The sequence below is a fragment of the Nannobrachium achirus genome, assembly GCF_963921795.1.
Source record: "Nannobrachium achirus genome assembly, chromosome: 24".
Taxonomy (NCBI): domain Eukaryota; kingdom Metazoa; phylum Chordata; class Actinopteri; order Myctophiformes; family Myctophidae; genus Nannobrachium; species Nannobrachium achirus.
The window spans coordinates 4,767,669-4,784,940 of NC_137831.1; the positions used below are offsets into that span (position 1 = coordinate 4,767,669).

At 42.9% G+C, this 17,272-nt stretch overlaps 1 protein-coding gene across 1 annotated transcript; it reads left to right on the forward strand.

Annotated features, from left to right (window-relative positions):
* Positions 1–3,982: 3,982 nt before the first annotated feature.
* On the forward strand, positions 3,983–16,923 carry cnppd1 (cyclin Pas1/PHO80 domain containing 1). Its single transcript, XM_080720900.1, has 8 exons — positions 3,983–4,123; positions 6,066–6,168; positions 7,180–7,261; positions 8,096–8,216; positions 9,497–9,625; positions 11,443–11,504; positions 12,857–12,974; positions 15,098–16,923. Exons 1-8 carry the CDS (start codon positions 4,061–4,063, stop codon positions 15,908–15,910), a joined length of 1,491 nt encoding a protein of 496 aa, XP_080577026.1. The 5' UTR covers positions 3,983–4,060; the 3' UTR covers positions 15,911–16,923.
* Positions 16,924–17,272: the final 349 nt, after the last annotated feature.

Here is a 17,272-nt window from a genome sequence, read left to right on the forward strand (position 1 = left end):
CTGTGTACCGATCTGCATGATTTTTGGACAACATCTGTAACGGGGCCAGACGGCCTTCACAGTTATGTCAGGTGTGTTCATATGCTAATGGTGATGCGATTTCAGATCAATTGCTCCAGCCATTGAGGAGAAACGCTGTGACAGACACTCACTCAGACAGACACTCACTCAGACAGACATTCGGAAAATGATATGTTTGATAATAATAACCTGCTTCTTTCCATGTTGGTGGGTCAACAAACGAAATGAAACAAGTGGATGAAATACAGCGTACGAACACGTTTTAAGTACAAAGCCTTGTGGGCTTTTAGACTGGTTCTTTGGTTCTCTGTTTATTTTTTATTTTATTTTTTTATCCCCAGCTATTTTCAAAAGGCCTCAACATGAAATGGGGCTTAAAGTTACGGTCACACAAAGTTTAATTCCAACTGTGAGGGCGGATTCTGCCAACGCTTTTTAATGTAAATGGGGAGTGTTTTTGCAGAAATCCGCGAATGGCAAGAAACCACTCCACTAAACTTGTGACTGACTGTACCCTAAAGGATGTTTCAATTTAATAACATCCTTGGGGGTCAAGACAGTTTTTAAGTTGGTTCAGTATTTTAATAGTTGATATTCATTTTATCAGTTATTTTATCAGTATGAGGCCTCAGAAAAAAATAATGGGTGTTTTTAATGAATCTATCATGGTTAAAATGGAGTTTGAAGTTACAATGGGGGTATATATATATATGTAGAGGGTAACATTTACATCAAATATCTAAATATTGAATCAAGCAACTTAAAATCTGTCCAGGGTGTTCATAAAAGCCTGATTAGACGATAACATGACCAAGTGAAATATCCCTTTAACTAGTCTGTTCCTCATTTTGCTGGGGACCCCCTAGAACAGGGCTACTCAACTTGAGATGGCTCAGGGGCCACTCAGCAAAATATCAAAAGTCCAAAGGGCCGCAAGCTAAAAATGACGGTCCTATTTTGGACGTTTACATTGATTTTGTACAGTACACAGTCTAATAATTAAGGAAACGCACAGAAAACAGCCACATTTCCATAAGCCAGGCCAAACCTCATTGAACCAAAAGATTGTCATGGATGGAATGATGAAATTGATGACATTTGAATTTTTTATCAAATTAGGCTTTATTCACAAAATGTGAAGTGAAAATGAACAGTTCTGGTTCAACCTTTTTGTAACCTCCCCTGTGTCTGGGTATGCAAGGCTAGTGAACTTTGGCAATGTAAAGGTATGTTTTCTCATGCCACTAACACTCCTTTTCATTAATAGGACAGATTTAAAATAAATAAACGTTTATACTTATTATTCAATCACTCAAACCCCAGCATCCCTATTCGTGGGGGGCATTCACCAAAAATAGCCGATCTACAAGCTCACCACAAGATGCATTGTGAGCTTGTAGATCGGCTATTTTTGGTGAAGAGAGTTATTGTATGGAAAAATAACTCAAGTACAGTTCAACTCCCCCTCAGATGCACTGTACTTGTAAAACAGTTTGATGCTTTGAGCTTTGTAAAACACAACAGCTCGTTGGTGGAGATTTGTGTTAATAAGCATAGTTCCTTGGCTGCAGCGCGATCTGTTGGAATGCTTGCACTGTCGGTGCCATAGAGTTATAGTCGGAGCTGACTGGCGGAGTCGCGGGGGGAGAGACAAGCAGCGGAGACAAGGGCTAGGTCTTCATTAGCCTGAAACATGACGATCGCGGGATTCGCGGCCGTAGGGCCGTTCATATCGCACGACCGTCATGCGTCTCCGCTCCAGTGAGCCCGACTGTGGTTGTCTGCTGCAAAATCTCCGCATATTTGTCTGTCTGACTGTCTCGTTGTACTGTAGCTCTAGTGTAGCCGCCTGCATCTCTGCACTGCTACTGCATTCACTTCCTGACTCTTATCCCTAACTACGGAGTGCACCGAGGGTCAAACATCACCGCGTTTTGCGTTTCGCGTTAACTTTGACAGGCTTAGAAAAATCATATTTTTTTTGGCATGATCATGACGGGCCGCACAGACATGCGGAAAGGGCCGCATGCGGCCCGCGGGCCGCGGGTTGAGTAGCACTGCCCTAGAACCTCCTCAAGGACCCATAGGGGTCCCCATGGCCATTCTTTGAGGACCTCGCTTGGTGCACTGACTGGAGTCAGGTCCAGCACAAACGACACCGTTCCTTTTCTGAATAAAAGTCTGTTATGATCAGCGATCACACGCTGTGTATATCTGAGTACAAACTGTACTTTTCCCCCCTTCAGAATAAAGGTCTGGTATGATGATGATAACACACACAGTACACACTGTACTGGTGTTTTTCCCTTCCATATTTGTCTAAAGCTCCCATGGCCCAGAGGGACAGGGTCGCTGTGATTGGCTCGTCGGTTGTCATGCAACCGCTGAAAATTTTGACAGAAATTGTATGCAATCGTTTGATTACATAGGCTACATCATGAATAGGCCTACTCAATATTAACAGTTTGCAAACTTAACAGTTTATACGATGATGTTAAAAGCATAAACAACAAAAGACCAAATAATGTCCACAGTATTTAGACAAACTATGAGTTATAAGTGTGTTTTTTATGTAACTATTTTTTATTTGTCTCCATTTTGTATAGACATTAATCAAACTCCAATTTTAATTCTAGTTTAATAAGCAACAAGATCGATTTTTATATGGTTTGTTTCGTGCTGTGCTGTGCTAAACTTTCTAATTTATCAGTTTTTATGGTAAACTAAATATAGATATCTATTTAAGAATGAATTACTGTATAAACTGGGAGCGATGTGACACATAGCTTGTAGATCTGTTCTTGACTATATTTGGTAAAGAACCTCGGTCACCGGGCTTTCCCCAGGTTCCTATCTGCTGTCTCGGTACTCATATCCGGTTTAGATCCCGCCTACCGTATCCGCTATTCTCTTACATACACATTAACCTCGCCTACCAGGCTTTCTCCCGAGAGAGAGCCTGGTGTTCGTTCACAACAGAGCGTTTGGTTTCCGCCTAAAGCGCGGAAACCACTAGAAGCGGCGTCGCTTTGATTTGGTTCCCTCCGTTTGTTTCCCCAATCCCTTTTAAAATGCTGGAAATGCTACGTAGTCTTGCCAGTCGCTACGAGTTGGATTAAAAGATGCACATACCAAACGAATTTTTCGAAAGCAAAACTACGCCTCATCAAGGTGTTTATTAGGTCGGCCCTAAAAGTATGTCCTTGGGTGCAGGGGAATATTTTGGGTTAAAACTGAATCCGGTTGATAGTTCCGGCCAAAGCGTAGTCCGTCTAGGACTACAACATGACGTAAAGTGGTTTCCGCTCCCGACCGGATCAAACCCCGTAAAGTGAAGTGATCCCAGACTACATACACATTTGACGGACGGGCACAGTCCGTTTCCGCATCCTCTCTAGACCGGATATCCAAACAGCAAATTGAATTGGGCCCACCCCGTTCATTTTGCATGCATTCTGTCTGCATGTATCTATTCTGCATCCGGCTTAAGGCAAGACCCAAATTTAGAGTGAACATTTTTAAACTAAAATCCTTGCTTCTGGGGGTCCCTGGAACAAAAATATTTGCAGTTATGGGTCCGCAACCAAATACATATAATTTTGGGGGTCCCTGAGAAGTGAGAACCACTTTTTTTCCCCAGACAACTGTTTAAAAGACATTCGTAGAATCGGCTTATATCAGTGGTTCTCAAACTGTCATGTCAAGGACCCCCAAACTGTTATGTATTTGGCCCCGGACCCCCGTCTCCAAATATTTAGTTCCAGGCAGGGACCCCCAGAAGCAAAAAGCAAAAAAAAAAAAAAAAAGTTAAAAATGTCTTAAAGCTAGATGCAGAATAGATACGGGCGTTTATGCAATGACTAACCTCGCCTACCAGGCTTTCTATGCAATGACTGACAGGCGTCCCTCCGAGCGATGGGACCATGACGGCTTGTGGGCGGGGCGTAAGAGAACGGACAGAGGCATCGTTCTGAAACTCAACATTATTATTATTTAGCTCGGCTAGCGGCTAGCCTAGCCTGCTAGTTGCTTTATAAACATGGACTTCGACGCGTTGTTCAACGAGAAGACCTTCCACCTGTCAGACTTCCAGGAATTCACGGTGAGTTTTTACTTTAGTTTAGTTTAGTTTAATTAATATAGAGACCCGCACAGCGCGAGCTAACGAGCTAACGTTAGCATGCTAGCTATAGCTGACAAACGTCAGCTGCTATTAGTATTTTAGGCTGTGTTGTTGTTATTGTTACTTTATAGGAGGTAAAGAAGATACAAGTGTTAAAATGTGGTTATTTTAACGGTGTTAGTGGTGTTATCTGGGTGTAGTTTTGACAAGTTTTACGTTTTGTTTTGTCCGTTTTATATGAGATACTTAGTGTGGTTCCTGTGGAAATAAGCCTCGGCTTTCTAGGATCTCCTTTTAGTTGACCTTGTACCAGTGATTTGTACTGTCATGAAACTGTACTTTTTTTCTATTGCAAACTTCTAATAAATTCTTCAATCAATCAATCAATTACCCCGGACGTGAATGTGGAATCATAACTGTAGCTAATGAGATTAGTTATTATGACAGTTAAAGTTACAGTTAAATCAAAGGCTCAGTAATCTAGTTTATGTATTTATGTCATTGTGACATTAGGTTAGTAGTAACTTTTGTATATGTTATGTATGATATAACATTGTGATATGGTGTAGGCAGGGGGTGTGGTCTTCCTGTTTTTACAGGCTGCTTACTTTACAGTAAAGTATAAGTTATGTGATTATCTGAACTTACCTGACTGTTCTAGACCAGTCTATTATTTACCTCACCTATTTCTAATATACAGGGCAACAATACAGATAATTAAGTCTGATTTTTAAGAATTCTCTGTAAATATTGTGAAAGTACCAATGTCACCACTACAATATGTAAAATATAATATAGTAGTAGGTAAGTAGTACTAACTTCTGTATCTTTTATACAGGGTATAATACTATTGTGATATGGTGTAGGTAGGGAATGTTGTCTTCCTGTTTTTCCAGGCTGCTTTACTGTAAAGTATAAAGTGATGTCATTCTGTGAACCTACTGTACCTGACTGTTCTAGTCTGGTCTGTGGTCTATTATTTACCTAACCTAGTTCTTATTATGTAGGGCAAGGGCAACAATACAGGTCTGATTTTTAAGAATTCTCAGTAAATATCTGTGTAAATATTGTGAAATTACCAGTTGTCACCCCCACAAAAGTAGGTAAGTAACTTATATATCTTTTTTGCAGAGTATAATATTGTGATACGGTGTAGGTAGGAGATGTTGTCTTGCTGTTTTTACAGGCTGCATTACAGTGTAGTATAAAGTAATGTCATTCTCTGAACCTACCCGACTGGCTGGTCTACTATCTACCTTAACCTAGTTCTTATATGTAGGCCAGGGCGACACAATACAGATGACTAGGCCTGTTTATAAGAATTCTCAGTGTGTGAGTATTGTGAAAGTACCACTTGTCACACCCACAATATTGATGTATTGATTGAATACATTATTAAAGGTCCTGCAAGCAAGCAGGACTTTCTTTGTGTTAATACAGTATTCCATCATTCATTCAATTAAGAGTTTGAAAACAGTGCAGAGGTTTAGTTATACAATGACAGATCTACCAATACTAGGGCTTTCACGATATGACATTTTACATGACGATTAATTCTCACTCAAATAATTGCGATTAACGATTTAATTGTGTTTTTGTCGTTGACAACTACATTTCTGTTTGGCTTGTAGGCTTTGAAGTAAAACTGTACAAAACAGTCGTGCAACATCAACTGAAACATTCAATAACATTACTATAAATGACATGTCATGAGACAAATTACCTGGTATCAGATTGGCAATACATTGACATACTCACTGTTACCAGCATTTTAGGCAGCATAGCATATTAAGCCGCTTTTCTGATTTTCCATCATGTATTTGGTTATGAGGTTATTTTGGTTTGTTATTTTACTGACTTGTTAACGTGTAAGAAGCCACTATGACATGAAATGACAGTCTCTGGCTCTTTGTGTTGACAGTTTATTCCTGGCCACCAGAAGTTGTCCGAACGAGTGAGAAAGAGATTGTACTACGGCCTGGACTCAGATGTCTCTCTAGATGCCCTCTCCTGTCCTGTCACAGGTAAAAATTACACAGATGCTTTCCCGGTTTGGTTTGGTGTGAAGTGATAGTTTGGATTAAGGGTTAAATCACTGTATATTTCTTAAAGCCGTCCTCACTACAGATTGTTAGTTCAGTAACTGTCTCTCAAGCTCTTTAATAAATGCCTGCTAGTTGTTTAAATGTCTTAATCCTGAGTTATTTAACTTTATAACAAAAACATAGGTTCAAACTCAAGGTTTAATCGTCACATGCATTTTGTTTTGACTAAATAAACAACCACCTTACTGCATGAGGGACAGTATAAATATTAGGGGTGTAACGTTAGATTTTAACAGCGATTCGATAACGCATCACGATACATGGTTGACGATACGATACATGGACGATATTGGTTCATTCATGGCGATACGATACGATTCGATTCAATGATTTAAAATCGATATAGTAACTATTTAGCAAAGAAATGAAATCTGTGTAAAACATGTAAAAAATCTATTATTATAGTAAGTAAATGCTGTGACTATCTAGAAAATAAATGGACATTATATTTCAACACATGTGGACAAACCCACCTTGACATGAACACAGAGATTACACACATTTATCCATAGACCAAGAGTAGCTGTATGGAATGGAAAGGTAATTAGACCCCTCTTTTTAATTTTCCCTCTTAAAATTGCCAAATACAAGGCACAAATACTTAGTTTCCATACAATCAATTATTTGCATGGCAAAACGATTCGATACCGATTACCACATTTTAAAACGATACGATACAAAGCCAAAACGGTACGATATTTTGCTTTTGCAAACGATATAGTAGATCATTGCAAATTAAAATAGATTTTTCGATTCAGTTACTATATCATTACACCCCTAATAAATATGTATCTCTGGTGTTTAGTTTGCAAGGCAAATGTTATCTTTGTTGCTTTGAATGTTTGCTGCCGGATGTATTGCGTTCCGTATGCGATTCTCAATGTTGTTGACTTTTTACTGTGTCTCACGTTTTCTTTCCTTGTTTCCCAGATATTGCGGTGGAGTTCCTCCATCAATCTGCCCCCAGCCCCATACGGAAGCTCCACAAGAAGTATGCAGCGCATGTGGCCAGGTGGGTTCTCCGGGTGCTATAGATGCGCACACTTTAAGAAAATTTGAACTGGGGACCCCCCCACGGACCCCCCACCCTGACAAGTACAATACTTGACATCGTAGGAGTTGAGGCATTAAAATGTGTTTCCACAGATGAATATTGTGCAAATAGTTGACTCTTTCTCCGATAATATTTCACAATTTGAGGGTGGGGAGTGCGCAAAATAAATTTCCGTCTTGGGATTTTTTTTGCTTTAACCCCTGTACACGTATGTTGGGGTTGTTTAACTGTTGAGTGAGAAAGCTAATCATCTGTGGGACCACCCAAAATGTGTTACTGGGAGGCCTGCATCTATGCCTGCCTGGTTTACATAGAGACATATAACTGTTGTGTATGTGTGTTACAGGGAGGCCTACATAGAGACATATAACTGTTGTGTGTATATGTGTGTTACATAGAGACATATAACTGTTGTGTATATGTGTGTTACAGGGAGGCCTGGGTTACATAGAGACATATAACTGTTGTGTATGTGTAACTGTTGTGTGTATATGTGTGTTACAGGGAGGCCTGGGTTACATAGAGACATATAACTGTTGTGTATGTGTAACTGTTGTGTGTATATGTGTGTTACAGGGAGGCCTGGGTTACATAGAGACATATAACTGTTGTGTATGTGTAACTGTTGTGTGTATATGTGTGTTACAGGGAGGCCTGGGTTACATAGAGACATATAACTGTTGTGTATGTGTAACTGTTGTGTGTATATGTGTGTTACAGGGAGGCCTGGGTTACATAGAGACATATAACTGTTGTGTATGTGTAACTGTTGTGTGTATATGTGTGTTACAGGGAGGCGTGCATCTCTCCCTGTGCCATGATGCTGGCTCTGGTTTACATAGAGAGACTCCGACACAGAAACCCTGAATACCTGCAGAACATCTCCTCCTCCGACCTCTTCCTGATCTCCATGGTATGTGTTCCAGAGGTCAGGGGTCAGGCTGTACTGTACCCTATGTGTCCCAGGGGTCAGAGGTCAGGCTACTTTTGGGGTCTTGTTTTTACTGCTCGTTCCAACAAAGGGAATTCCTCCTTCTGGGATGACGTCACTGACGTCACAGTTGGCATTTATATTATTGTTTGATTGCATTTTGTGTGTTAGTCGTATTACCAGTTAATTTTGGAGTTTTTTCTTTGGTCGTATCTTTAGCTACATTTTGTAAAAGACAACATGAATTTTGATTGGTTTAGTTTGACGTTGTGCAGCAAATTCAGAAAATAAGAAGCATGCCTTACTTTGCAACAAACATCTCCTTTTAATCATAAAATAAAAGTGTGTGTATCAATTATTTCAAGTCGGTGTGAAAGTGGTCTTTCCACTTACCACTTTCAACCTTGTGTCCCCATTTGGAGCTTGAGATCATTGTCAGCTTGTAGACTGCCTATTTTTGCTATTATTTTTGAAAACAGGCATAGAAACATTGCTTTTGTGCCTGTCCAATGTTGTATAATACGATGTTCTAGATAATCTAGAATGCAATGAGACAGACAACGTGGTGGAGATTACAGATTGTCATTGTACCATCAGATGGTTGCCAGTAAGTACCTGTACAGTGTACAGGGTTCCCACAGTCATGAAATTCCTGGAAATATTTTGAAATTAGAAAAATATTTTTCCAGTACTGGAAAAGTTTTGGAATTGATCAAGGGTCCTGGAAGGTCCTGGAAAAAAGAACTATGCATTGTCTTTGGTTATATATATAAATATTAGAGGCAGAAATTGTGAAAATAGCCGATCTACATGCTCACAACGCCTCGCAACGCGAGGCGTTGTGAGCATGTAGATCAGCTATTTTCACAATAGAACCATGTTATACAAAATTCCTCAACTCTTTGTGCTCGTCAGGGTGCCGGGTCCCCAGTTAAAACATGAATATTTCGGGGGTCACGGGTGGCCTGAAAAGGTTGAGAACCACTGGCATACACTACCTGTCTTTGGGCATTGTGCATAGGAGTAAGCGACCTGTTTTATTGTTATATACCGGTAGTCCTGGAAATTGGGTTAAATATTCTGGAAAAGTTTTGGAAATTAATTGGTAAAAATGTGTGAGAACCCTGCCTGTATGATAGAGAGGATAATGTATTGTCATTGTACCATCAAATGGTTGCCAGTAAGTACCTGTATGATAGAGGATAATGTATTTCAGATGGTTGCCAGTAAGTACCTGTATGATAGAGGATAATGTATTTCAGATGGTTGCCAGTAAGTACCTGTATGACGAAGGGGAGGACGAGGAGGTGTTCAACGACGAGTGGGGAGCAGCGGGCAAACTGGACGTTCAGACGGTCAACAGCCTGGAGATGGGCTTCCTCAACGCCATTGTGAGTGCATGGGTTTAATGTACATCTCAGTCTGATTACACTCACTATGGTTCCATAGAAGACCACAGCATGTCTTCTGTGGAAGCATGTTGTGCAGTGTAAATAAGCCGATCTACAAGCTCTCAATGCCTTTTTGATTGGGCTGTTGGTGAGGTTGAGATGTTGATTTCATATTTCATATTTAAAGTTATGACAAAACTAGATGTTGGTTTAAAAAGGAAATGATTAATTCAGCATTGGGGGAAAAATGTCTTGTAGACTAAAGGCTCGAATCTCCCTTTAATGGATTATTCGATCATGCAGGGACGGTCCTGTGTCTTTGCTCCTGCAGGCGAGCACCAGATACCCTCACAACAAGGAGGTTGAGGAAATGTTGGGAAAGTGAGGACATTTGTCTGAAAATTGAGACATGTCCAGCAGTGTTTATTTCATTGACTACCTTTTTTCAATGAAATAAAAACTTTAAAAAAAGCTATGATGAGTAAAACGTAAGACTAAACTTTAATAAAAACTAGACTTATGTCAGGGAGGGCCTAGTGGAGAAGAGATCCAGTAGAACTAAAAGTCATTTTATGTTTGGTTGCAGTCGGGTGCCGGTAACCACCAACTTCTGTGAATCCAAAAACAAATGACAATGCGTTTTACGGAAGTGGGTGGTTTACAAGGCTAGGGTGCCGGCGCTCTGAAAATAGCAGATCTAACAAGTTTGAGCTTGTAAAACGGCTATTTTCAGCATGCAACCAAGAGTAAAATCAGGCATTACGCCATCAAGGCCTGCCTAAACACCATTTGTGTAGACTAAAATCTTGTGATATTTAGTCGACTAAAACCAGACTTTTCAGATGACTAAAACATGGCAAAAAAAGAAAATTATGACTAAAACTAAATCAAAATGTGCTGTCACAATCAACACTGTTGTCTCTTAGTCCTTGGCTTTCCAAGAAGAGTCTATTTCTGTTGTTAGCTTGTTTTTAATGGTGTGAGAAAAGGTTAAGTATGCAGTAGTGAGGGAGGCTCCCAACTTCAGTCTATTAATACCTGTGTGTGTGTGTGTGTGTGTGTGTGTGTGTGTGTGTGTGTGTGTGTGTGTGTGTGTGTGTGTGTGTGTGTGTGTGTGTGTGTGTGTGTGTGTGTGTGTGTGTGTGTGTGTGTGTGTGTGTGTGTGTGTGTGTGTGTGCGCGTGTGTGTGCGTGCACCCCCTGCTACTTGACCTCGTGACCCCTAGCGTCCCTATTCTAGGCATGTCATTGTAGGGCCAACATTTGGTGACAATAGCACATTGGGGGTCCCCAAATGATTTTTTTGGGGTGATTAGCTTAATGTGAAACATTGTTTTCTCACTCAACAGTAAACAAACCCAACATAACAGTATAAGTTTATACATGGCATCTGCACATTTATAAAGTAAAACTTTAATGACCTTTTAAGACCTTTTGATATCAAATTGTCAAATATTATGCAAGAAAGAGGCATACGTGGTGAAAGAAGCCGATCTACAAGCTCACTGTATCACAGTGTATCTGTGGAACAGAGTCAAACTAAATGCAAGGCCTACAATTCCAAATGCTTGTTGGGATGGGGGGTCCCCAGTTCTTTTAGGGGGGGTCGCAGCCTGAAAAGTTTGGGAACCCTTGCTCTGGTCTACAGTACAAGTTCAAAAAACGTGACGCATTCTGAGTCATCTAAAACATATTTTGTTCCAGGCACTCCCCAGAAGCAACAATAAGATGTGCTATGAGCTTAACGTATATCATATCTAAACGTTCACGGATGCTTTCCCGGTTCTAAGTGTTTAACCAGTGTGTGGTGCGTTTCAGGAGTGGAGCCTGTACACGGAGCCCAGTGACTACTTCAACCTTCTGAGCCGCTTAGAAACCAGGTTGGTTGATCTCTGCTCACTAGGGCTGTCACAATTATTACATAATCGTGTAATCGCACTTATTTTTTCATAATCGTTTCCATGTTGAGAAATGTTAATATACCGTAGTTTCAAACACTTTCAGAAAAGTATTGGAAATAGCAGATCTACAAGCTCACAACGTGTCGCGATGCGACGCGGTGTGAGCTTGTAGATCGTCTATTTCCACTATCAAGTATAAAGTTGTCAAATATGTCAGTAAATTCCTTGTATATTTAAGTTATGTGTCATAATTACCAGGTGCAACTTCAAAACCTAAAAGCCAAACAGAAATGTAATTGTGAATGACAAATGCACAATTAAATCGTTAATTGCAATCATTTGAGTGACAATTAATCGTCATGTAAAATGTCATAATCGTGACGGCCCTACTACTCACTCATTGAAACTCTATTATGTCTCTCTGCTCACTCACTCCCTCACTGAAACTCTATACGGTATCATGTTTGTATGCATGTCTGGCAGTCCACGCCACACCCATGCAACTCCGTGCAAACCATTAATACCCAAATGACAACAGTCTGCAACTGGTTGCTCCACACCCCTGCTACGGTCTCTAACGCCACTCCACACCGCAACATGCAGCTACTTGCAACATGCAGTTACTTGTCTTGCAACCATTATCCCCAATGGCAGTTGCAAGCAGTTCCGTTGTTGTGGAATGGACTTGCCTTTAGACCGTTTAAAGGACAACTTTGTTTTTTTACAACAAGAGTTCATATTTAACACAGTCATTAGAGAAAAGAAAAGATGAGTGTTAAAATGTTTTCATTTACTTCTTTCTATCGTTTTATTGATTTTAATTATTTTGATTTGCATGCATGCCCCAGGATGGGGGCATGCATGCAAGTGGCTAAATGTGTCATTTTAGACACAATAAGCCCATTCCCAAGATGCACCTCATTCTTTCGTGGGCAGCTGTGACTTATGGGGGCTGGTGTAAATAGTAACAAAGAAATTGTCAGCTTATTGTGTCTAAAAAGACACACAGTATTTAGCCACTTGTACGCATGCCCCCACCCACTGAAATCAAAATACTAAAATCGATACTAAGCAGTAAATGAAAACATTCTAACACTCATCTTTTCTTTTCTCTAATTACAATCTAAAATATGAACCCTTGTTGTACAAAACTAAAGTTGTCCTTTAAGACTGAGTCCGATTCTAAAAACGCCTTCTAAATACTTCAAATCTCTTAAAAATGTAAGGTATTTATAAAAAAAAGGTATAGTTAGAAATGGGGGTTAGTGTCTGCCGTGCGTTATGTGTTATGTGTGTTGACACGTTGTGGTTGTGTCCTGTGGTTTCCACAGCATCGCGGAGAGGCAGGGCATGAAGAGAGGATGGTTCACCTACACAGACCTCTGTGTTCTACTGGAGCAGGCTGCCTGGAGACAGGCTCTGACTGCACTGTACCAGCACTTCACCAAGGTATGATAACACTGGAGACAGGCTCTGACTGTACTCTACTAGCACTTCACCAAGGTATGATAATAGTACTGGAGACAGGCTCTGACTGCACTCTACCAACACTTCACCAAGGTATGATAACAGTACTGGAGACAGGCTCTGACTGTACTCTACCAGCACTTCACCAAGGTATGATAATAGTACTGGAGACAGGCTCTGACTGCACTCTACCAACACTTCACCAAGGTATGATAACAGTACTGGAGACAGGCTCTGACTGCACTGTACCAACACTTCACCAAGGTATGATAATATACTGGAGACAGGCTCTGACTGTACTCTACCAACACTTCACCAAGGTATGATAATAACACTGGAGACAGGCTCTGACTGCACTGTACCAGCACTTCACCAAGGTATGATAATATACTGGAGACAGGCTCTGACTGTACTCTACCAACACTTCACCAAGGTATGATAATATACTGGAGACAGGCTCTGACTGTACTGCACCAGCACTTCACCAAGGTATGATAATAGTACTGGAGACAGGCTCTGACTGTACTGCACCAGCACTTCACCAAGGTATGATAATAGTACTGGAGACAGGCTCTGACTGCACTGTACCAACACTTCACCAAGGTATGTTAACTGTTCTGCTGCCCTTGACGATCCTCACCGTCATTAAAACCGGTTACTACACAACGCCATTGACAGCACTCACCGTCAATCTTACTGTATTTACAGTAAATGTATTAATACTTACAGTATGCGGCCGCATCGGTAATGTCCGCGATTTGTTTAAAACGCACGTTGGGCGTGCACGCGAAGTGAAGCTCCTCCATGTTAAGTCAATGGAGAGGCCCATAAAGAGACTTCATTTACTCCAAATAAGACTTAAACCCAAAGCACAGCTCCAAACAACAATAGCAAGGCAAGCCTGGCGGCCGCCATGACACACTGTCACATGACACATGTCATGTGACTAGATGACGTAATCGTTGATGTCATTCAACAGTCCGTGTGTGTACACACATTCCAGGCAGGCCTTTCACAATAAGAGCGTGTGCTAATGGGCAGATCTGTGTGGCGTCAAAGAAAAGTTAACCCTTCATACCCTGCAGCACTAATTGTGTTAATATACTGGAGACAGGCTCTGACTGCACTCTACTAGCACTTCACCAAGGTATGATAATAGTACTGGAGACAGGCTCTGACTGCACTCTATCAGCACTTCACCAAGGTATGATAATAGTACTGGAGACAGGCTCTGACTGTACTCTACCAACACTTCACCAAGGTATGATAATAGTACTGGAGACAGGCTCTGACTGCACTCTATCAGCACTTCACCAAGGTATGATAATAGTACTGGAGACAGGCTCTGACTGCACTCTATCAGCACTTCACCAAGGTATGATAATAGTACTGGAGACAGGCTCTGACTGCACTCTATCAGCACTTCACCAAGGTATGATAATAGTACTGGAGACAGGCTCTGACTGCACTCTATCAGCACTTCACCAAGGTATGATAATAGTACTGGAGACAGGCTCTGACTGCACTCTATCAGCACTTCACCAAGGTATGATAATAGTACTGGAGACAGGCTCTGACTGCACTCTATCAGCACTTCACCAAGGTATGATAATAACACTGGAGACAGGCTCTGAACAGGCTCTCACTCAACACTGCTAGTCGGGGGCGTTAGGGATATTCCGTGCTAATCAGTCTAAAAGCGCCACATTTTGCACAGATTTAGCCCAGGGCATGCTCTAATGATTTAGCTAGGGCGCCAGAGTCGGCGACCTTCGGGGTCGCCACAGAGGCCAAATCAAGTTGGGCTCCCATCGACTTTCTATACAGGAGGAAAATACCCCAAAAGAAATCAGCTTCAAGTAGGATGTGAGGGGTCTAACTAGGGTTTTTCATGATGCTGAATCCATTGCAAGCATTTGTTTTGCACAAAAAACATTCCTTGGGCTACAAATGGCCCCAGAAAACACCCACAAAAGTGTGAAAAGTGATAACTCATCACTTTTCATCAAACCATCGTTTTCTGGGGCCATGTTATCTCCCTAACGCCCCCGACTATGCTGGTCATTCCATGTTAACCACATTATACCATGTGTCTGGTCATCCAGGTGTCCTGCATGCTGGGTCTGGTGTACCTGACCAGCGTGGCGGGTCTGATCGCCACCAGTGCTGTGCTGCAGCAGCTGAGCCTCCCCAGCAGGACCACCCAGCAGCCCCTGGGCCCCGCCCCCGCTCCGGCGCCGGCCCCCGCTCCGGTCCACATCAGCCCACTGGTGTCCACCGGCGTCCACAGCAGCCACGCCCACACCCACGCCGCTGCTGGTTCCCACCCGCTGGCGCCTCTCGTCCCTCCTCCTCCCCCTCCCGCCGCCAACCAGCGTCTTCTTCCCTGCTGCGTGCTGACGGGCAACGAGAGCCGGGACCGCCGGGGGCGCGGCGGTGGTGCCGCGCCGGGCGCCAACCTGCCCCACCACCACCACCACCACCACCCTTCAGCTACGTCCTCCTCCACCCAGACCTCCATCCTCTGCCTTTGGGGCTCCATCCTCACCTCTCTGGGTCACACGGCCGACCCGGAACCGGACCCCGAGCGGCGGGGGCAGCAGCACGGGACGCAGCGACCTCCAGGCTCCACCTCGCTGCTCTTCCCCCCCGGCTGCCTGCCTCGCCTCCACTGCGGCCCCGTCAACTCCTCTTCCTCCTCTTCCTCCTCCTTCGGTGCGGAGCAGTTCGCCCACGGCCCCCTGCTGGACAGTAACGGGTACCACCGTGCCGTCAGCGGCGGCCTCCTGGCGGCGGGGGCCTCCTCCTCCTCGGGTGGGGGGGGCTCTGGACTGGGTGGTCTGCGTGGTGCCCTGGGGCTGGGGGGCCGCTGCCACCCCCTGCACAAGGCCCCCGCTCTGCTCATGCAGCCTGGGTAGGAGCTAGCCACGTCCGCTCCTGCTTTTGTCGCGCTTCTGTGTTGCAACGACCGGAGAATGGCCGGGATTACGAAGCTCACCCCCCCCCCCCAGGGATGGGACGATGTGTAGGTTACATCTCAACGTAATGAAAGAAATAATTGCGATTAACAATATTAATGTGATGATCAAAACATGCCTTAAAACTAAAAATGGCACTTTTGTTTAATCACTTAAATCCCCAGCAATCCCAATTCTAGCCCATTTAGACCTGTTGCCACCTATAGGTTGTTACGCTTTTCAAACCCGAGGCCACCTCTGTGTCTCATTAGTATTTGCTATACATATAACAATGTTGTTGTCTCGAAAGGCATGGCAGAGATTATGTTTTGCCCCCTGTCCGTCCGTCTGTCTGTTACCAGCTAATCTCCGGCCCGGTTGCTGCCAAACTAAGCACACACACTCCCTGGATGCCAATTCAGAACCTCTGCCCCGCATTTTCCATGTGGGCCTGTTCTAGCGCCACCAATGATACTCCTACAGATTTTGTCAAAAAATCACGCAAATTGCTATATGGTATCTCTATAGTCATGTCATCAACATGGATCTGTCCGATTTTCTATATTCCATCCTGATTGGCTCCCAAATTTTGCAAGATTGGTCCGGTTTGAACAAAATGCCTCAAATCATGAACACAGAATATAATTTGCATGAAATTATGCACGCACATTCCCACAAGGTCAAGGAACAAATGCCACCCTTTTCATTGTCCTGTTATAGCACCACCGGCAGGTCGACTTTTACAAAACAAATCTTTGGACAAAATGCCTCAAATCATGAATGCAGCGTCCGATTGCCGTTATAGGCAGAAGACCCCCATTGGCCTATTATAGCGCCACCAGGAGGCCACAATAACCTACCTGACCTGGTGGAGACCTGTGCTCTGAAGAGCACTGCTTCTAGCTTATGTTACATTTATTGAATAAGAATTTGAAGGTTTTCAGAAACCTCAGGTTAGGTTTTAGAAGGCGTTTTAGAACCGGCCTCAGGTCTAAATGGGCTGGGGGGAGGGGGGGGGGGGGGGGGGGGCACGTTTGCCAAAAATATCTGATCTACAAGCGCCCAGTGCTTTGATTGAGCTTGTTGATGAGTTATCTTTGGTGAATAGAGGGTTTAAAGTGGTACTGAATTTGCAGCTATTATTTTCTCTATCAAGATTAATCGTTCTATCCCTTCACACAACACGCCTACGTGAGCTTTTAAGTCGGCCATTTTCAACGTGTGACACAATCGTGCGACAGAAACCCAATTTAGGCTTCACGATCTACCATGGCAGACTCTTATTTCACGACACAACCCAGCAACTCAGCAATGGCAATATTT

Bases quoted from the DNA above. Each gene is read 5' to 3' on its own strand.
- cnppd1 (XM_080720900.1), top strand. From the start codon at position 4,061: ATGGACTTCGACGCGTTGTTCAACGAGAAGACCTTCCACCTGTCAGAC. The intron at 9,626-11,442 runs GTGAGTGCATGG...GGTGCGTTTCAG, and splicing joins TGGGCTTCCTCAACGCCATT to GAGTGGAGCCTGTACACGGA. The intron at 12,975-15,097 runs GTATGATAACAC...CTGGTCATCCAG, and splicing joins TGTACCAGCACTTCACCAAG to GTGTCCTGCATGCTGGGTCT.